General features: G+C 37.4%; 3 protein-coding genes across 4 annotated transcripts in view; 1 reads left to right on the top strand and 2 right to left on the bottom strand.

The window, feature by feature from the left end:
• Nucleotides 1–612: 612 nt before the first annotated feature.
• On the top strand, nucleotides 613–5,246 carry LOC132196211 (interferon-related developmental regulator 2). 2 transcript variants are annotated; one of them, XM_059618710.1, is made up of 7 exons: nucleotides 613–922; nucleotides 3,426–3,521; nucleotides 3,576–3,744; nucleotides 3,823–4,024; nucleotides 4,142–4,477; nucleotides 4,710–5,033; nucleotides 5,087–5,246. In XM_059618710.1, the coding sequence occupies exons 1-7, from the start codon at nucleotides 874–876 to the stop codon at nucleotides 5,171–5,173; spliced, it is 1,263 nt and encodes a 420-aa protein (XP_059474693.1). In that variant the 5' UTR covers nucleotides 613–873; the 3' UTR covers nucleotides 5,174–5,246. The 2 variants fall into 2 exon arrangements, with proteins under 2 accessions (XP_059474693.1, XP_059474694.1); XM_059618711.1 differs by lacking the exon at nucleotides 613–922 and adding an exon at nucleotides 2,181–2,329.
• A 70-nt stretch (nucleotides 5,247–5,316) lies between these two features.
• Nucleotides 5,317–20,604, bottom strand: part of LOC132196209 (piwi-like protein Siwi) — a 49,183-nt gene continuing 33,895 nt past the window's right edge. Inside the window, exons 4-15 of the mRNA XM_059618708.1 lie at nucleotides 9,494–9,796; nucleotides 9,074–9,288; nucleotides 8,832–9,008; nucleotides 8,414–8,743; nucleotides 8,106–8,354; nucleotides 7,746–7,908; nucleotides 7,392–7,688; nucleotides 6,893–7,317; nucleotides 6,658–6,806; nucleotides 6,435–6,585; nucleotides 6,184–6,379; nucleotides 5,317–5,349 (exon numbers count right to left, since the gene is read on the bottom strand). Coding sequence (XP_059474691.1) covers nucleotides 6,263–6,379; nucleotides 6,435–6,585; nucleotides 6,658–6,806; nucleotides 6,893–7,317; nucleotides 7,392–7,688; nucleotides 7,746–7,908; nucleotides 8,106–8,354; nucleotides 8,414–8,743; nucleotides 8,832–9,008; nucleotides 9,074–9,288; nucleotides 9,494–9,796 — 2,576 coding nt within the window. The 3' untranslated portion in view covers nucleotides 5,317–5,349; nucleotides 6,184–6,262. The remainder of the gene's footprint in view (nucleotides 5,350–6,183; nucleotides 6,380–6,434; nucleotides 6,586–6,657; nucleotides 6,807–6,892; nucleotides 7,318–7,391; nucleotides 7,689–7,745; nucleotides 7,909–8,105; nucleotides 8,355–8,413; nucleotides 8,744–8,831; nucleotides 9,009–9,073; nucleotides 9,289–9,493; nucleotides 9,797–20,604) is intronic.
• Nucleotides 18,035–20,484, bottom strand: LOC132196210 (uncharacterized). Its single transcript, XM_059618709.1, has 10 exons — nucleotides 20,288–20,484; nucleotides 20,050–20,224; nucleotides 19,755–19,957; nucleotides 19,446–19,632; nucleotides 19,297–19,389; nucleotides 19,045–19,243; nucleotides 18,896–18,983; nucleotides 18,614–18,833; nucleotides 18,295–18,559; nucleotides 18,035–18,245 (listed from the first exon to the last, which is right to left on the bottom strand). Exons 2-10 carry the CDS (start codon nucleotides 20,213–20,215, stop codon nucleotides 18,221–18,223), a joined length of 1,446 nt encoding a protein of 481 aa, XP_059474692.1. The 5' UTR covers nucleotides 20,216–20,224; nucleotides 20,288–20,484; the 3' UTR covers nucleotides 18,035–18,220.

Consider the following 20,604-nt stretch of genomic DNA (forward strand, 5'->3'; position numbering starts at 1 on the left):
TTGGATACAACAAATTAATGTATATCAATTTTAGATATATCCGATTATAACCAAATTAAATTATTTTGAAAATACAAAAAACCGTTGTTTACCTAGTTTTTCTAAATAGCAAAAGAATGAAATTAAATAAATTTTTCTTGTATACACTTTGAATAAAAAAAAACTACAATTACTGCGTATGTGATTATGATTACTTGAGTTTTTTTGGTTATTATTTCCATTAATAAATCTAAGTTTAGTAAATTAAGTGGTGTGAAGTAAACCATTATGAACTAGCATATCCATCTATTTATTATATTTTTTATTTTGCTATTTTTTTGGAATTTTTGTCCGTGTCCGTGCAAATAAGCCCAGGACCGGATGATGGATAATTCATTACGTTTAATAAAATTTCTTTTAAATTAAAGAGTTGTCAAATAAGACCCTGACCGATAATCCTGACGGAGAGGCAAAAAAATCCGTGCTTAATTTTATAATTTTTGCCTCGGGCTCGTCAGACGTAAATTTCCCCGCCACAACTTTCGCGGTTGTTCCAAGCCTAGTGGCGTGGTCGTCAGGTGGCTCTGCCGAACGTGCTGGTTTGTCGAAGGACACATGGCCAGCACATGGCCGCCCCCTCCGCCGTGTGAGAAGAAAATACTCGAAGTGTCGTGGACGTCTCTTCAGACCTCTGCTCTTCAGATTCAGACCTGCTGGAAATCCCGACCGCACTTGAACCAAAACATGTGCTGTTTCACGAGTTTGAACAGGAAATCAGCGAGAAATAATCTAGTGGAAAAGAACATTTCGACGTGTCGCGACGAGCTGACCAAGTGTTCGTCTTGATCGTTGGCCGAACTCGCCCTAGCAGCTGCAGCCGTTCGTCGCACCACCATGCCCAAGGGCGGACGGAAGAAGGCCAACGGCCACCAACGCACTTCAGGTAACCACCCTAGCACGTCGATCTCCTCCCCCGCCAATTTCAAATTTTCCTTTGAAGGTCAAATTGGGGTTGAAATGATTGGTTTTTGAGGGAGATTTGCCAAGAATTTTTGGCAGTCACGTGGGTGCCTCTCTCGCAAAAAAAAATTGAGCAACGAGCGCAAAGTTGCAGAAAGTCGCTCAATGTCGCACCTCGTCATCTCTTCGGTGCCCTTTTCGAACAGATAAGATTATTCCTTGAATTATAGATAGAGTATTTATTGAACACAACTAGGTGTACAACGGGTGTCTAAAGCTAATTTGTCTTCCTAAAATTAATTTTACAATTAAGCTTGTTTCGATAATTATTACAAAGTACAAAATTAGTTAATTTTGATTTTTGCAGCCTCTCTTAGGCTTAGTTTTCGTTCATTACATTCAAGAATATGATATTGTGAACATTTCTTACCGCAGTGCTTGCATTCACAATCTATTGTCGCTTGAGAATGAAAATTTTTATTCTTACAAAATAAATAGTGGTACCCGTGACAGGCAAATCTCGTAAACACTTGGCGATCACTGAACATTGCACATTGCCAATTTTTATTCTTCATAGTTTCTGTCTCGTAGAACTCATCACATATCTCAAGTTTGTTTAAATATTTAGACACACAAAATTTCTGGAATGCTTCAGTTTCAGTTAGAGAATATTTTACCTGTAAGTCCGATACAAAGAGATCAGTGTCAACTAATTCATACACAAATCTAGATCTAATATACTTGGACAGTCCTAAAACTCTTTTTAAATATCTTGTTTTGACTTTTTCAAGATTTTCAAAATCAGTCTTTGTTAGGAAAGGCCATATTTCTTCAATGCCGTAGGACGCAATTGGGGAAATTTTTAGATCAAATAGCTTGTGTGCTGTTTCAATGGATAATTGTTTTAGTTCTCGTATATTATAAGTGGCCAGCAATGCAGCTCTTGTTCTTTTTTCAATGTGCTTTCCAAAAGAGAATATTCCTTGAATTCAATTCATTTTATTTTTCTCCAAACAAGTCAAACAATCAATTGTGAAAAATTGGTTGGGAGAAAAATAGGCACACAGTGCTAGTGAACAACTCACTGAAACTCGTAGCCGAGTATTTACCAAGAGGCGATAAATACCCGACTACTCGCCGCACTGCAGCCTAAACTACGGGGAAAAAAAATTAAATTTGTTTTACATGCTCTTTGCACAATTTAGGGAAATTATTTGACGCACACGATTTTAACACAGAAGGGAGGGAGTTCCAATTCTCCATATAACTCCGGTTGAAAAGTGAAACATAATCAATCGAACAGTTGGCGTTGACACGGCCAGACACAAAACCGCGAAAGCAAGCTGTCAATTATATATTTGGAAAGTTATTTTACCCATGGAGCCTGCAGGTGAGAATGGTTAATTGTCTCATGGGAGGGGCCATTTCACGCTTATTTATTATTATTTTAGTAATTTTAGGCAAGCGTGAACAGTTTCATAATTTATTCCAAATAATCTGAAATAGTAGAAATTATTTTTAATTTATTTTCCAACCAAGCATAAATTAATGCCAGAGCATGAATCATGAATCCATAGTGACATCACTGTTTATTTTGAACTGCCGCGTATTTATGTGGAAATATCAGTAACGTAATTATAATAATAAAATAAATCAATATTATTCCTGCCTAAAAGTTAGCCCATTTTCTGTTTTAAATATTAAAAAGATAAAAAAAATTGAAATGCAACAAAAATTGAAATATATTATTATGCTTATTTTTTTTTTTTAGAATTATTTTTCGGATAATAGCTGCTATACAAATTTTGAAATTCATTTTAATTTCATTTTAACTATTGGTTTTAATTCATTTTGTAAGAGGAGCCAATTTTTTTTTATTCCATCAAAATTTAGTATTCATCTTTATTAAAATAAAATGTTGTTTTTAACATTTTTTACCTACCTCAAAGGCTAGAAGAAACAGGGAAGCTCTTGTTTAGATAGACGACTCGTTTATCATTCATTTCCTGTCGGTTTGCTTTTTACGAAGGACACTAAACCGAGAAGAAAACATTGCTTTGTCCCCAGAGAATTTTGAGAGGAAATCGTCAGATTAGAAATAAATTCTTCTTCAGTTAAATATATTAATTTTATTGATTTTGATTTCGTCGAGAGGCTTAAAAAATTGACCTATTTTCTGCAGCGAAAGGCGTAGTGCGGAACTGAAGCGAGTTAAGTCACCTGCGTTGAACTTGTTTGTCATCACTGAAACGTGTTTCGCGCTCCGAGCCATCAAATTGGCAGCGAAGGTCGCTGGAAAACCAACAGGAATGGCTCGCTGACGTTTTTCCTTACGTTTTTATAAATTTTCCTGCGTCAGAGAATTGCCGGAATATTAATAAAAAAAAATAACAATAATAATTATAATAATATTAAAGCAAAATTTAAAAAAGTTTTATCAAGAAAATCGTATAAATCTAAATTTTGGTTTAACTTTCTGATTACAGGAAGAAGTCGCGTAGAAAATTATTCCGACGAGGAGTCGGTGCTTAACGACAATGCCAGCGTAGTGAGCATAGCCTCGTCCTCGATTCCCGATGAAGGTTTGAAATTCTTTGGTTGATAAAGGGCGGTTTTATTAATTTTAGATTTTGTAGGGGTAGAAGGTGAAATCGACGAGCAGTCTCAGGAAGAAGTGTTTGAGGAAAAGCTTCTGGAGTGTGTGGAAAGGTTGAGCGAAAAGTCAGCGCAGGTGCGCACACAGGCCCTGCAGGCCATGGCCGCCGCTCTCTCCAAGAAGTACCTCCCCGATTTCATTTTTGACAGGTCAGATCACCGTCTTTTTCTGCTCGATTTTTATATTTTCTTTTTTCACTTGTCATTTAATCAAAATATTATTTGCAGATATGTTACATTAATTGAAGCAATACGGTCCAGTCTAAGGAGAGGCCGTGGGCCGGAACAGGCGGCCGCAGCGCTGCTGGCCCCTCTTTTGTGTGTCAGCCTTGGACCTTGTGAGCAGTCAGAAGAAGTGGCCGCAACCCTTTCCACCGTTCTTCACCAAGTGGCCGGCGACAACTCTGCTAGCCCTCAAGCCAGAGCAAAGGTTAGGCTCGATTCTAAAATATCTTTTTTTTAACCAACGGTTTAAATAAAATTATTATATATTTAATTAATTATGAATATAAACTTTTTTCCATTTTTCATTCTTTTGTATTTCCAGTGCTGTTGGGCGCTTGCGGTGTTGTCGTTTTTGACGGAAATGGAGCCAGCAGCAGCATATGCCAGTGAGCGCCTTCTGATCGACATATTCAGTGGCTCGTACCTCAAGGGCGACGGCCACACGCCCAACATAGCTCCGGAGGTGGCCGCTCTTCATGCTGCCGCCCTTTCCGGCTGGACCCTGCTGGCCACAGTTGACGGTTGCCAAGGACTGGAAATGGTTGGACAGGACCATCTTGCCGACATGCTAGGCTCCGGACACTTGGATGTCCGAGTTGCTGCAGGCGAAGCTCTTGCTGTCCTCCATGAAATCAAGCCATTGGAATCACCAGAGCAGGTTCGTTTGCAGAGATGACTTATTTATTTAAAAAGTTAAAAGTGAATGCATTGAATCTAGTTTCCATTTTTTCTTTTCTTTGTTTATTGTTAAGAAAAGTACTTCATTCCTTTTTTTTTTAAATTGTCAAACTTAATTGAAATTTATGCTCCAAGATAGAGAATTAGTATAAAATGAATTATTTTCTTCAAAGTTTGTTATTGATTATTCCATTATTTTTATATTTTTTCAGGTGTGTGAACTTTTGGCTGCTTTGGCGACTGACTCGAGTCATTTCCGCGCAAAGAAGGAGCGCAAGGCCCAACGCAGCTCCTTCCGAGAGATACTGGCATTCATTGAAGAAGGACGGGCGCCCGAGTTGAAGATTCGTTTTGGCACAGAAGCGCTCGAGTTGGACACGTGGGCATCCAGGAAGCACTACGAGGCCTTCTGCCAAGTTCTCGGCTCTGGCCTGAACCTCCACCTTGCTCAAAACGAACTACTGAGACAAGTTTTTGCACTGGGTGCTCCTCTGACTGCAGCTGATCCCACACAGAAGGCTACTAAACTTGAAAGGGTATGTTTTTAAAGAAACAAAAAGTTAAAAGAATCATTAAAAATTGTTTCCAGCACTTGGTGAATGCTGCCGCCTTCAAAGCAAGGACCATTTCAAGGGCTAAACACCGCGACAAGAGGTCCGTTGCCATTGCTTGTTGAAGTTACTCTGTCTGCTGTTCTCACAATGCAAATGTACATTTTAACCATTGAACTAAAAATCTGTTTAAGACAACTAATGCTTATTTTATTTACTTAGAACACATCTTTTTCTCTAAGTGAGATATAAATAATTATGTCACAAGTTGTAGATCAATTTGTAAAACTTTATTTGAGAGGTTATTAAATTTGTAATGCATTTCAATGTAAATTTACCTCTTGTGTGACACTTGTGATGCTTCAGGGAAAACTTCAAATTCCCCCCTCCCCCCCTTGCTATTAATAACCCGTAAATACACCACCACCTTAAAAATTAGTTTTTAAATCCAGGTTTTACTTACTCACCGTATTTAAATTAAATTTAAGTTTAATTTAAAGTAAAATAAACAATTATTTTTATTTATGTTTCATTTAAAATACTGGTTGAATTTATTACTGAGCTAATCTAAAAAAAGTAAAAATTCAGGTAGGCAAGACTCCCCCCTTTCGAAAAAAAAATAATTTTTTTGAATCAAAATTACACATGAATAAAGCGCTTAAAAAATTAATACAAATTAATAGTTTGTATAGTTTTTTTATTTTAAAATTTTATTTTACCTCCAAAAATTAATTTTTTTTTACAAAAACCGCAAATTAAATTAGTTTAGTATTTAATTATATTTATAAAAGACTCTTACTTAATTAATAATTAAATAATATACTAATTTTTAAAAGTGTTTTAATAAGTTTTTACACACGACAATTGATTACCTTTAAGTAATCGTTTTTCACGAAAAAAATTTTTTTTAAAAAAAATTAATTTTTTTTAAATTAAAATTTCCCAGACGTTAAAAATAGTTTAAATTATGTAAATTTATACTAGTTATCTATAATTTTTAAAAAAGCATAGAAAATTTTAACTAATTTTAAAGGTTAAAAACGCGGTAATTAGGCTGTACAAAATAAATAAAATTTTTACAGGTATATAATTTGTGTGTAATAATTTATAAACATGTTATTTTGAATCAACTGAGGTTATTAAATTTGTAATGCATTTCAATGTAAATTTACCTCTTGTGTGACACTTGTGATGCTTCAGGGAAAACTTCAAATTCAAAGGAAGTGTAGCAGATGTCCAAGTCGGGGGTGCGGCGTCTGGTGAAGTGTGTTGCTCACAATGTACACAAGACGAGTGGCGTACCTTAGTGGGGCAGGCACACGAACGGTTCCCTGATTTGATATATTAAGATAATCATTTTTTCCTTTCACATATTCTTAAAATTACTTTGATGTTAAAATAGAGATGGGTCATCTTGTAGGTGAGTCTCTGCAGGCGGTCGGGTGAGAGGCACGTGTTGTCGAAGAGTACATTGTAGTAAGTGAACGAAGAAACTTTGCGAGTGTGGTTTAGTCCACTTAGGAGGAAAAAGTCGTACCTATTGGTAAAAAGATGAAAACAAAAATCAAAACGTAGAGCGAAGTTCATTAAAAAAGATCGATTTTCCTACCTTTCAGGTTGAGTAATGCATGAATCGACTACAGTGCCCGTCTGCAAATGAGTGTTCTTCTTGCCAAAGACTTTGGCGTTGCAGTGTTTGTTGACCACAATGTAACTCAGGTGCCATTGATCATTTTTGTAGATTTCATTAAGCCACTTCTAAAATAAAATTAAAATTAAATTGGAAAAAGAAAAAGGAACAAAGAAAAAGAATTAGATGAATTACTATAAATAATAAAAATTACCTTCATCAACGGAACTTCTCTTGTGAAGACGTGGGGCAGCAATTTGTTTGGAACACCATCTCGGTAGACAATGACAACAGACGGCAGTTTTTTATGGTGCATCTTAAAGTAATGGACGGCTTTGGCGATGTGCTCACAGACAAGGCGGCTCAGTTCCTCCCAATCTTTGCTGGCAACTGTGAAAGTGCTTGAGAAGTATTTTGAGAAGTCGCAGTTGTAAGAGGCAACGACGCTCCCAAAAGTCACATTTTTATTGTGACAATCAACACCAATGTCGATTCCAACAATCATGGCCATCCGCAGTGGCACCTGCACACTCCAAGGGGTGCCTCCCACCTTGCAGTTCATCTGCACGACCAGACGTTTAGTGATGGGCAAGTCATACTTCACGTCCATACTTTTCTTGGTCACAATTTGACTCGGCACTTAAAATAAAAGTTAAAATAAATTTTAATTCAGATTTAAAATATTAAAAAAATAATGAGAATAAAATATGTACCCCCATGATCAACAGAGCAGAGTTTCTTGATGGCCCGGTACTTGTCCTCTCGGTTTTTAATAAGAATACAAAGGACAAGTTGTGGTTTTTCTTTAGCAAAGAGTTTCTTCAGCTCCCGCAAGAAGCAATTGGATTCATCAGATTCAATTTGAATCACAAACGGCTTGGCCACTTCTATGCCCAGGTTGGTGCTTGTGGACTGCAAAAGGCTGATAAACCGTTCAAGCGGCTTCACCACAGAAGACGGCACCACCACAACCCACTTCTTGATGGGCACACAGCTCAGCATCTTGTAGGCTTTAAAAAAAAATTGAAATAATATACATTGATTCGACTATTTTTTGTAATACTCACTGCGCCAATCCTCGGTCCAATCGAACAAGTTTTTCACAGTATTCAAATTTTTATTGACGCTGCTGTGACCCACCCTGGCAACTTCTAGTGGCAGGTGGCGTCCCTCGAGGCTGGCCATTTCGCTGCTTAAATTTAGTTTCCACTCGGACATGATGTGCTTTGCCTGAAAAAAATGTATGCAAAAATGCATTAATAAATATTAGTATTAGATTATACAAAATGCTATAAAAGTTTTAAATCTTTTCACTAGAATTTAACATTTTTTTAAAGTAAAAACAGCATAATATATTTTTAAATGCAACTATTAATATTCGGTTTGGCGCCATGATAAAAATATTTTGTTTTAAATTAATTATGTACCTTTTCATTTTTGGTTTCAATGAGAGACTTGATGAAGTCATCGATTTTGTGCTTGAGCACTTGAGGATAGCTAGTGACTTCATCCTGAAGTCCTCTGACCAAGAAGAAATCTCGCCTTTGCTCAGTGGTGATGCCAGTCAGACGGCACAGCTCTGGTACTAGATATACTTCGGATGTGGGGAAATCTGCTGATCGGATGTTTGAAACCAACAGAGGCTGCTTTGTATTCTTGATTTGAATTCCAAATTCCTATAGTATAAATTGTAACAAAAATGAAAAAAAAATCAATATTAAGATAAGATATAAACCATTTCATAATATCTGATGAAAGTTATTTTGCTGTCCTTGTAGAGAAACTCCGTCAGCGGACTGTATTTTGAGTTGACGCCAGTAATTTTATAAACGCGTCCGTTGTATGCGGTGACCACATGCTGTCCAACAATGACATCCTTAAAAACAGCATTCCAATTTTTGCGATTGGTTTGAAAGTGCTGCAGCAAGTCGAGAGCAGTATCTGGTTTGATGGCCATGTGCACCAAATCCACATTGAAAAAGGTGCCGCCGTCACAGGAAAGCACCTTCGGCAGGTAACCGGGCTTGGTCGACCAACCATCAAGACGGTCAGACTTTTGTTTCAGCTGCAAAATAGAAGACCACACAGGGCATTTAAAAACAAAATACATTTTTTGAGATGTTTGATTAGTGCAAAAATTTCAGGATAATAACCGAGTTTATATCCTTTTTAAAAAAGGCCCTGCCAGCTTGGAAGAAGCCAAACGCACGTAGGATCTTCTTCATCAAATGGTTCAACAAGTCAACTCGTTCCTGTTCACCAACTTCGTCGACGCGCACCAGGTTCACAAAGTAAGATTTGTCTTTGTGCACACTGAACATTTTACAAGCCTGGAATTGAAAATAGAAAAACAAATTAAAGAGCATATTTTGTATTCTAAATAAATCAAACTAACATTTCCAGAGAGCTTTTTAGTGCAGTAAAGGACGTTGCCCTCTAAAACAAAATTTCCAAGAACATCGGCACATCCCTGAAGCACAGCTTTGAATGTGTTGTCTCCTGCATCAAAGTGAGGAGTGGTTTTGGCAACGTACTTGAAGATTGGCAAGGAAGCCACTTCCAGCAACAGGTAGAAATTGGCGTGCAGCTTCAAAATCTCACCTATGTTTCCTAAATTTTAAGTAAATTTTTTGAAATTTTACAATTTCAAATTAAATAATAAATTTAATCATAGTTTCAAATAAAGTTACTGGTGTACCACAAGAGGCAATCTCTGCCTATAATAGATACATCATCCAAATTCTTAATAATCATAAATGAAAACTAAAAAATTTAAGAAATATTAATGTATGTAATTTTACATAATAAAAATTACCTCTCTTATCAGTGATTCTAGCAGGTCGAGTAATATGAAATTTCGGAAGAGCAGAAACTTCATCAGAAACAATTTCAGCTGTTGCAGGCTGCACAACAGGCTCTGGAGCAATCTTACTTTCGTCCTCTTCCTCTTTCAGAATTGGTTCCAAGCAGCACCTGGCTATCAGGGTGCAATCCTCATCGATTGGATACGTGAACACACTTTTGGACAAATCATTTTTCCAATTTGCACCGGTGACGCTGTTGCTGCCGCTGGAGTTTTCTGGAGACAAGGACAAATCCTGCTGTTCATCCACTACCCCTAGAATTAAATACATAAAATTCAAAATTTAATTAATTTTAGCTTATTCTCTTGTAAAAATTGCAAAAATTGATTTAATTAATAGTTAAAAAGATCAGTGATCGCCAAGTGTTTACGAGATTTGCCTGTCACGGGTACCACTATTTATTTTGTAAGAATAACAATGAACAACAATGAAAAAAGGCAGCACTGCTTCGGTAAGGAAAACACTGGTTTAGGAGGGTCGTGTGTCTAATTTCGCCTTTTTTCCCTGAGTTGAAGGCCATGGCATCTGCACATGTGCCGTGGAGGTCACCACAAGGGTACGCTGCCCAGCCACCCATAAATTGTGGCCCTTCTTACGGACATACAGAAAATAGAGCAAAATTCCATCATCCAGCATGGCCCGAAGGAACTCCACCCACCCCCGGACAGGAGATGGCGCCAAACCCTCTGCAAAATGGAAACAATGGACCAGTTCTCAACTCAGGAGGTTTTGGACAGACTTACGCAGGAGGTCCGGCTCCTCCGGGAGCTGTAGTAACGTTGGAGGAAATCATTCAGCGTGTTTTCCAGCATGTCACGCTGCAATTCTCAAATCAGCTCAAAATTCAGAATGACCAACTTGGCGAAATGTTCAGTAAAACAGTATCTTTGATGCAGGAGGAATTCGAAAAGGAACGTTTGTCCTGGAAGGAGAGAGATGAGAAGCACGAGGCTAAGCTGAGGGAGCTTGAGCAGAAGGTCCTTTTCTACGAGAAGAATGCAGAAAATGAGTCGAGCGGTACAGATAACAGACGGAGGCAATTTCACGGCAGGTATCAGAGAGGTTATTATCCACCAATTGCTCCTCTGACAAAGGCTGATGACACACCCTGCGTGAACCAATACATCGATCGCTCTGCCCAACTCGATGAGGCCCTGAAGAATGATGAGTCGCTCGCAGTGGAGGGAGCCAAGGTCAAGTTTGTTGAACATCAAGGGGTCAGTCTACTGGATGCCAAGCAAGAGATAAAGGCACACGCCATAGCCTCTGATCTCTGGACCAGCATGGGGGCTGCACAAGAGGTTACGGCGGCGGTGGGCAAACCGAAAGCTGAGCCGGGAAAGACTGAAATAGGCGGAATCATCAGAGAGAAGACTGAAAAGTACGGTACTGTGTTTCACGTGGTAACTAAAATGAGGTCCCCCCACAAGTTGCACAAAGCACCTGAGCCTTTCCTAAAGGGAGTGAAGACTGCATTTGCTAAGCTGGCCCAAGTCATTCGAGAGGAAGAGATTGATGAGATTGCAATGACCTACATGTGCAGTGGCATGGACAGGCTGCATCGCCTCTGGGTCTTGGACACTCTGTACGAAGAACTTCGAGATGTCCCAGTCACTGTTCATCTGTACAACAAGTATATCTCCAAACGCTGGGGAAACTGTGGAAATTTGTTCAACCCAAAGGAGGCCGGAGAGGAAGAAGAAGAGACTGGAGGGAAGCCGGATGACGAAGAGCAGCTAAATGATGCCCCTAATTCGCAGACTGTTGCACCCAGGGAGAGAAGCAAGCGCAACTGTGGTGCTCGTGAGAAACTTTCTTTATAGATTTCCCTTGTCGAAACAGCGACGTGAGTAACTTAAAATTAGGGCTTTGGAATTGTGAAGGGCTTACGAAAGCATATGAATCTCCGATTGCAACAGAACTGCAAAATTATGATATTCTTCTTTTCACGGAAACATTTTTAAAGAAACCACTTCACATTCCTGGTTTTTATTCAAGGCAAGTTTTAGCTTCACAAAAGGAGGCAGGGCGACCGATGAGGGGAATTTCCGTGTATTTTAATTCCAGGTTAGGAAATTTACTAAATGTGAAATATTTGGAAAACTTCATAATTCTAAATTTTGATGACATTACAGTAACATGCTATTTAAATCCGAAGATACGTTCTCAGGTGAAAAATCTTATATTTTACAAGGACTTTTAAGTCCTTTTCCCTTAGTCCTTAAAAGTCGTCAAAAATGACTAACAGGATAAGGACTTCTTAGTCATTATTCTTGGTAAAAGTACTACTAAATAAGGGCTAATATTAGGCATTTCCTGTACATTATTTAAGGACTTTTATGTCATTATCTTTTATGATTATTTATAGTTAAAAATTTTGATCATAAAAATATAGAATAGAGTATTTATTGAACACAACTAGGTGTACAACGGGTGTCTAAAGCTAATTTGTCTTCCTAAAATTAATTTTACAATTAAGCTTGTTTCGATAATTATTACAAAGTACAAAATTAGTTAATTTTGATTTTTGCAGCCTCTCTTAGGCTTAGTTTTCGTTCATTACATTCAAGAATATGATATTGTGAACATTTCTTACCGCAGTGCTTGCATTCACAATCTATTGTCGCTTGAGAATGAAAATTTTTATTCTTACAAAATAAATAGTGGTACCCGTGACAGGCAAATCTCGTAAACACTTGGCGATCACTGAACATTGCACATTGCCAATTTTTATTCTTCAAAGTTTCTGTCTCGTAGAACTCATCACATATCTCAAGTTTTTGTTTAAATATTTAGACACACAAAATTTCTGGAATGCTTCAGTTTCAGTTAGAGAATATTTTACCTGTAAGTCCGATACAAAGAGATCAGTGTCAACTAATTCATACACAAATCTAGATCTAATATACTTGGACAGTCCTAAAACTCTTTTTAAATATCTTGTTTTGACTTTTTCAAGATTTTCAAAATCAGTCTTTGTTAGGAAAGGCCATATTTCTTCAATGCCGTAGGACGCAATTGGGGAAATTTTTAGATCAAATAGCTTGTGTGCTGTTTCAATGGATAATTGTTTTAGTTCTCGTATATTATAAGTGGCCAGCAATGCAGCTCTTGTTCTTTTTTCAATGTGCTTTCCAAAAGAGATTCCTGATGGTTGAAAAGTAACTCCTAAATATGTAAACTCAGCAACTCTCTCTATTTCAATTCCACCTAAATCTAGGCGGTCACTTAATGCATATTTTCCTAGACCCTTATTTCTAAATTTCATGAATTTGCACTTTTCCAAGTTAAGTTTCAAACTGCGTTTTAACAAAAATTCTTTCATTCTGGCTAAAGCAATTTTCAAGTCACTTAATTTTTCTGAGGTTAAAACAATATCATCTGCATAATAAATGGCTTTCACGTTTGGCAAATCTCGTTGAATATTATTTATATCAGCTAAAGAGTAATTGAACAGAAATGGGGACGTGCATCCCCCCTGTCTTACCCCATTTGATTGTGTAATAAGTTTTGATACTGTTACTCCATCTACTATTCTCAAGAAATTTAAGTCTAAGTTGTGAGCTAAATAATTTAACTCCGTGAACGTTAGCTTCTTGCTTTCTATTAACTTCTTAAAAATAAACGCCCTATCTATTGAGTCGAAAGCTTTACTTACATCCAAAAATAAGGCATATAAGGGTGATTTCTTCTTATAAACTGTCTCTTTAATGTTATTAACTAAGGACTTAATTGCCTGTAAAGTGGATTTTCCTTTCACAAAACCATATTGATTGCCTGGAATCTCGTGAATCAAAGATGAGTAGATACGTGCATGCAGTACACGATCTAACAGATTGTAAAAAGCCGAACTAATACATATTCCTCTATATGAATTTGTATTTTCCGCGTCCCCTTTTCCCTTATACAAGAGTTTTAGATTTGACTGCCTCCATTCCTCTGGACATGTTCCTAGCTCCAAGCATTTGGTGAAAAATTGCGTTATTTCGGGGAGTAAGGATTCAACAAGTAGTTTAATATTTTCATTCTTCACTTTGTCAGGTCCAGGGGATTTCCCGTTTTTCATTTTCTTTAATGCTAACAAAACTTCTTCTTCCATAATAGGTGAAAAATTTATATCATTTCTGTAATCTACTATCATCTCTTTCAGATTTAACGATTCATTTTCACTCAATTTTTTCTCGTTGAAAATTTTTTCAAAATTGCACTCCCATTCATCCATCATTATATTGTTTGTATTGTAAAAACTTTTGCTCAACTTGAGAATTTTATAGCACTTGTTCTGCTCCGCCTCTTTTAAAATGTCCAACTCCTTCATTTGCACAAAAGCGTTCTTCTTCATTTCACACATATTTTTGTAATTTCTTTTTATTGCGGTATAGTGCGGTAATAGAATCTTGATTATACTAGTTACATTTAAACTTTCAGCCACTTCCAAGCACTCTCTCCATTCGTTCAATTTCTGTTTTAATTCGTAGCATTCAGAATCAAACCACGGTTGACTAATCCGTTCAGTTTGCCTACGAGGAATGTCGGCCTCTTTCATAATATTTATCATATTTTTATAAAACTCTTCAACGTCCCCCTTTTCCAGATTTGTTTTTAGAATATTTTTATATTTAGTCTCAATAAGCTCTTTATATATTCTTTTATTTGAAACTCATTTGAGTACAACTTCAACTTAACTTAAAAAATTTTACAAAACAATTTTCAATGTGGTGCGCGACAAAATAAATTCAAAGTCTTTCACTTCATTTTTGAATAGTCATTAATACTAAGGATGCGATTTTTGCACTCGGCCAAGTGGTACTGGGTGCATTTCTCACCGCATAGCAAACACACGCAGGAATCACTTTCATCGAAGCACTGCTGTCGCTCGGAACTATTGCTACAGATTTGGTTGTGAAAACCGTGCATGGCATATCGACAAAAAACATGGCGTTTATCAAATAAGGGTTGTTTCCATACATCATTTCTCATTGCCGGTGTGACATTAAAGTTAACATTAAATCTAATGTCATGTTCAGAATTATAACTCTCAAGGAACTTTAAATAATTTTCAGTCTCCGGGAGATCGTATTTTTCTTTTAAGTCATTTACAAATAATTTCTCGTCAACTAGTTTGTACACATAGGTGTTCTTGTTATATTTCGAAACTCCCATAACTTTCTTAAAATAGCGAGATTTCACTTTTTCTAATTTTTCAAAATCACTCTCACTTAAATATTGCCAGATCACTTCAATGCCGTAAGAGGCCATCGGAGCAAATTTCAAATCAAACAATTTTTTCGCACAATCAATAGACAATTTTCGCAAATCTCCGTACATATTCATTGCAGTAAGTGCTTTTTCATTTCTCTGTTCTATATGTTCAGTGAAATCTCTACCTGACCTCTGGAAATAAATTCCTAAATATGGGAAACTTTTAACATATTCAATTTCATGGCCATCGATAACAATTTTGTCGTTTTCCGCATATTTTCCCTTGCCTCCTGTTGTGAATTTCATTATTTTAGTTTTAGAATAGTTAGGTTTTAAGCTATTTTCTGTGGCGTACTCAACAAATTTTTGCATAACTTTCTTAATTTTATTTACATCTTTACTTATAAAAACCATATCATCTGCATAAAAATAGAAATCAACTCCTTCGATGGATTCAAAGATCCTCACAATGTCGGAAATATAAATATTAAACAAGAGGGGACTGGAATTCATGCCCTGTTTAAATCCATTAGACTCAACAAATGGCTCAGACTGAGAAATGCCATCATTAATACTTATAAAATCTAAATCTAAAAATTCAGCCAATAAATTTAATTCTAGTTTTGACATTTTATTTTTCCCAATTATTTTTTGGAGCAAAATTTTTCTGTTTGAAAGGTCAAAAGCCTTGGTCAGATCAATAAAAATAGCATACATTTTAGTGCCTTTTTCATTCACAGTTTCAATAATTTTTGATTGCAATTTTTGAGCAGCCTCGAGAGTTGACCGACCTGGCATAAAGCCGTATTGCTCCTCTGGAATTATGGTTTTGAAATTTTCCATTATTCTTCTACCTAAAATTTTATCTAGCAATTTACACAATGTGTTACTAAGGCAAATGCCTCTGTATGAGTTGCAATCATTTGTTTTGCCTTTATTTTTGTACAACAATTTCATTGTTGAGAATTTCCATTGTTTCGGAATTTTGCCCAAATTCAAACATTTGTTAAAAAATTTATTGAAAAGTGGAAGCATGAATTGAGTTAGAGATTTAATATTCTCATTTGTTACCAGGTCGGGGCCTGGGGCTTTTTTATTTTTCAAGTTTTTAACAGCCCAGATAATTTCGGCATCAGATATTGGCTCGCAAATTATATTGTCATTGTAATTATTTAAAAGTGATTTTAACTCTAAGCTATCTTCTGCTTCAAAATTTTCACAGTTTAATATTTTATTCATATGTTTTATCCAATCTTCAAGGTCAATGGGGTTTTGAACTTTTTCAATCATTTCAATTGGCTGTTTTAAAAACTTGTGCGCTTCTTGCTCTGCCTCGAGAATTATTTTCTCCTCAATAAGCTCTTTAAGTATGTTTTCATCTAATTTAAAATTTTTCTTATTCAAAGACATGTCCCCATTTCTGTTCTTTTGTTTTGTGAAATTAAATTCTATTGAAATAAAATTATGTTTTCTTATGGTTGGGCAAATTTTAAAATTTTCGGTGTAAATTTTTGGCCCTTTGAAGATTAAATCAACCACACCATGACCATTACTACAGTCGTAGGTACTTTTATATGGATATTCATTTACTATTGTCAGACTGTTTTCCTCAGCAAAATCAAGCAGCGAGTCAATTTTTCTGTTTTTAGTATCCAGTCGGCAATTAAAGTCTCCAGCCAAAATGAAATTTTCAAAATTTTCAACATATTTAAGGATTGAGAGAAGTTCATTAGTCACTGTTGTAGAACGTATCTTCGGATTTAAATAGCATGTTACTACTGTAATGTCATCAAAATTTAGAATTATGAAGTTTTCCAAATATTTCACATTTAGTAAATTTCCTAACCTGGAATTAAAATACACGGAAATTCCCCTCATCGGTCGCCCTGCCTCCTTTTGTGAAGCTAAAACTTGCCTTGAATAAAAACCAGGAATGTGAAGTGGTTTCTTTAAAAATGTTTCCGTGAAAAGAAGAATATCATAATTTTGCAGTTCTGTTGCAATCGGAGATTCATATGCTTTCGTAAGCCCTTCACAATTCCAAAGCCCTAATTTTAAGTTACTCACGTCGCTGTTTCGACAAGGGAAATCTATAAAGAAAGTTTCTCACGAGCACCACAGTTGCGCTTGCTTCTCTCCCTGGGTGCAACAGTCTGCGAATTAGGGGCATCATTTAGCTGCTCTTCGTCATCCGGCTTCCCTCCAGTCTCTTCTTCTTCCTCTCCGGCCTCCTTTGGGTTGAACAAATTTCCACAGTTTCCCCAGCGTTTGGAGATATACTTGTTGTACAGATGAACAGTGACTGGGACATCTCGAAGTTCTTCGTACAGAGTGTCCAAGACCCAGAGGCGATGCAGCCTGTCCATGCCACTGCACATGTAGGTCATTGCAATCTCATCAATCTCTTCCTCTCGAATGACTTGGGCCAGCTTAGCAAATGCAGTCTTCACTCCCTTTAGGAAAGGCTCAGGTGCTTTGTGCAACTTGTGGGGGGACCTCATTTTAGTTACCACGTGAAACACAGTACCGTACTTTTCAGTCTTCTCTCTGATGATTCCGCCTATTTCAGTCTTTCCCGGCTCAGCTTTCGGTTTGCCCACCGCCGCCGTAACCTCTTGTGCAGCCCCCATGCTGGTCCAGAGATCAGAGGCTATGGCGTGTGCCTTTATCTCTTGCTTGGCATCCAGTAGACTGACCCCTTGATGTTCAACAAACTTGACCTTGGCTCCCTCCACTGCGAGCGACTCATCATTCTTCAGGGCCTCATCGAGTTGGGCAGAGCGATCGATGTATTGGTTCACGCAGGGTGTGTCATCAGCCTTTGTCAGAGGAGCAATTGGTGGATAATAACCTCTCTGATACCTGCCGTGAAATTGCCTCCGTCTGTTATCTGTACCGCTCGACTCATTTTCTGCATTCTTCTCGTAGAAAAGGACCTTCCGCTCAAGCTCCCTCAGCTTAGCCTCGTGCTTCTCATCTCTCTCCTTCCAGGACAAACGTTCCTTTTCGAATTCCTCCTGCATCAAAGATACTGTTTTACTGAACATTTCGCCAAGTTGGTCATTCTGAATTTTGAGCTGATTTGAGAATTGCAGCGTGACATGCTGGAAAACACGCTGAATGATTTCCTCCAACGTTACTACAGCTCCCGGAGGAGCCGGACCTCCTGCGTAAGTCTGTCCAAAACCTCCTGAGTTGAGAACTGGTCCATTGTTTCCATTTTGCAGAGGGTTTGGCGCCATCTCCTGTCCGGGGGTGGGTGGAGTTCCTTCGGGCCATGCTGGATGATGGAATTTTGCTCTATTTTCTGTATGTCCGTAAGAAGGGCCACAATTTATGGGTGGCTGGGCAGCGTACCCTTGTGGTGACCTCCACGGCACATGTGCAGATGCCATGGCCTTCAACTCAGGGAAAAAAGGCGAAATTAGACACACGACCCTCCTAAACCAGTGTTTTCCTTACCGAAGCAGTGCTGATTATAAAAGAAACACAATTTTCTTTCTGGAAATAATGAAGTTTGTTTATTTCCAAATGGTAACATTTACGTTACAATGGGTTGCTGCTTGTCTTCCTTTTTGGAGTGTTTCTGATGTTGCTCAGGATCTTCACAACCATTTTGCGAAGATTTTTCTCTTCGATGAACTCATCCTTCCAGACATCAGCATACTTCAGAACAACAACCAAGTCCATCATCTTGCTCCAGGACTTTTTCTTCCGTCCTCTTGGTGACTTGGCAGTGGCAGATTGATCCTCTTCTTTCCGGTAAATCTTTTTCTTGGATTCCTGAACATCAGTTGCAACTGATCGAACAATTTCTGTGACACATTTCAGTTATTTATTTACATTTTGCATTGAAGAATTTAGCTTACTAAATATTGCATTTAAAGCTGGCTTGTGAAGGCATGGCCTTCTTCCTTTTCCGCCCCTTGCTGAACCATCAAGTGTGCATTTCCGCAATGCATCTCGCTTGTAACCGAGCTTCACGAGGCTAGAGAGCAGCTCAAAAGGCGTTCCACTTGATTTCTTTGCTTTCCTGACGCCATTTTTTTGGAGCCACACCTCTTTTGATCCTTCCTTATAAACGTAAAACTGAAATATAAATTTTAAAATTATTTTTTGTTCAAATATTTTATGATTAATAATATACTTACATCTTTTTTTTGATCTTCAGGGAGAAGGGTCCACTTCAATTGGAATTCACTGTTGTCTCGATATGCTTTTAAAATCTCGTCCTCGTCTCTAAATTATTTCAGATGAAAAAAATTAAACTTTATCAATTCCCTACAATAAAATAACATACCTTGAGCGTATTGGACGAATTTCTTCCTCCTCCTCTTCCCCCTGTTGATCGTGGGTAGACTTTTCTTCATCGTGGTGAGATTCTTCCTGCTCTTGTTCATCATCGCAATTTTCCAGCATCATGTTCTGTTCAGGAGCACTTTGCTTAACTGGTGATATAGTTGGGGCACCAGATTCACTTTCTGAATCAGATACGACTCCTTGAAAAAGAATTCAATACATAAATATCCTTTAACAGACAAAATATTTATACCTTCTGACTCAGTTTCATACACTATATCAGTGTTTGTAGGCTTGGCAGTCTTAACGGGCATCCCCTGTGAAGAATCCTTTGCAGGCGTTTTTTCTAAAATAACGAGTTATAAATCTGAAGAAATTAAAAAATCACATTATTTAACTTACCGCCTAGTTGTCCAGCAGCATGAAACTTCTCATAAAAGCTCTTGTATTTCTCAAATTCGGTCATCATGGAAGAAGCTGATTCTCTTTGCTTGCTGCATTCAGTTGGTCTTTCATTGGCCGAGTTAGTGACGAATGTTTGAAGGTGCAAATTATCATGATCAATTTGATTCACCACGTGTTTCTTCACCTAAGTATAATTAAATAAATTTCTAGTTAATATTACAGATATTCACATTTCAAACCAGTAATATAATACTCTTTAAATTACAGATCTCCAAAATTTTAATTCTCTCTTGTCATAAAAAATACCTGTTTTTTATTTTGTAATTGGATGCTTTTGTTTTTCCTCTTTTGTTGGCTGGTCCTCTTTGCATTTTTCTCAGACGCTGGAGAAAGGAATTCTTCCAAGAGAAGATTCTTTTTTGGCTGCCTTTTAGGGTTTTTTGGAGGAAAATAAAGCAATTTTTTGGGGCCAAGGCTGCCAAAATCTCGTACAAGTTGTTCTTGTGACTCTAAAATTAAGAAAAATAAACTTCACTTATTTTAACTAAGAAGTTAAATAAAACAAAGGAATTACAAGCCACTGAAAACAAAAGATAAGTACCTGCAAAAGCAATGATGTGGCCTTGGTAGTTGTCGACACGCACAGCCATGCCTTTGAGCGAAAATCCAATTTTCTTTCCTGAGAGTTCCTTCAAATCATCAGAAGAGTAGTCCTCTTCGTAACCTTTAAACTTCACTCTAACCCAATAAGCCTTTGGATTTTCCATCGTTTTGGGCTGCTCAATTGAATAAAAGATGAAATACACGGATTTCAATGTGATCTGCGGTGTGGAACTTGCCCAAACTAAAGCGCTTCACTTTTAGGCGATCACGCTGCTTTTTCCGCGTCCTTGAGCTGCCCAAATATTTGGGCTCTTGACTACCGATTTTCAGACACATCGAACTCTTCAGGGTGACCCTTTTCACCACAAAATAATCGATTTCAGGTGGAAAATTATTGTTTTGACGATTGTGACAAATTGGTTTGCACCGGAAGAGGAGGTGCACAACAAATTTTTTGTTGAGCATGGTCATGGCGTCGATAGTTGCCAACATAACAAAATTACCAGCTTAATTTGCGATTCAGCATAAAGCAACATGGTTGATGTTAAATAAC

The sequence above is a fragment of the Neocloeon triangulifer genome, unplaced genomic scaffold, assembly GCF_031216515.1.
Source record: "Neocloeon triangulifer isolate White Clay Creek 2 clone unplaced genomic scaffold, ASM3121651v1 ptg000011l, whole genome shotgun sequence".
Lineage (NCBI taxonomy): Eukaryota > Metazoa > Arthropoda > Insecta > Ephemeroptera > Baetidae > Neocloeon > Neocloeon triangulifer.

What these genes read in the sequence shown, in the direction of transcription:
- LOC132196211 (XM_059618710.1), top strand. Translation starts at nt 874, where the DNA reads ATGCCCAAGGGCGGACGGAAGAAGGCCAACGGCCACCAACGCACTTCA. An exon ending in GTCCTCGATTCCCGATGAAG is followed by an intron (nt 3,522 to 3,575) that starts GTTTGAAATTCT and finishes TAGATTTTGTAG; the next exon opens with GGGTAGAAGGTGAAATCGAC. An exon ending in CCCGATTTCATTTTTGACAG is followed by an intron (nt 3,745 to 3,822) that starts GTCAGATCACCG and finishes TATTATTTGCAG; the next exon opens with ATATGTTACATTAATTGAAG.
- LOC132196210 (XM_059618709.1), bottom strand. Translation starts at nt 20,215, where the DNA reads ATGGAAAATCCAAAGGCTTATTGGGTTAGAGTGAAGTTTAAAGGTTAC. An exon ending in CTGAAGATCAAAAAAAAGAT is followed by an intron (nt 18,834 to 18,895) that starts GTAAGTATATTA and finishes TTTATATTTCAG; the next exon opens with TTTTACGTTTATAAGGAAGG. An exon ending in AAGACAAGCAGCAACCCATT is followed by an intron (nt 18,246 to 18,294) that starts GTAACGTAAATG and finishes CATTATTTCCAG; the next exon opens with AAAGAAAATTGTGTTTCTTT.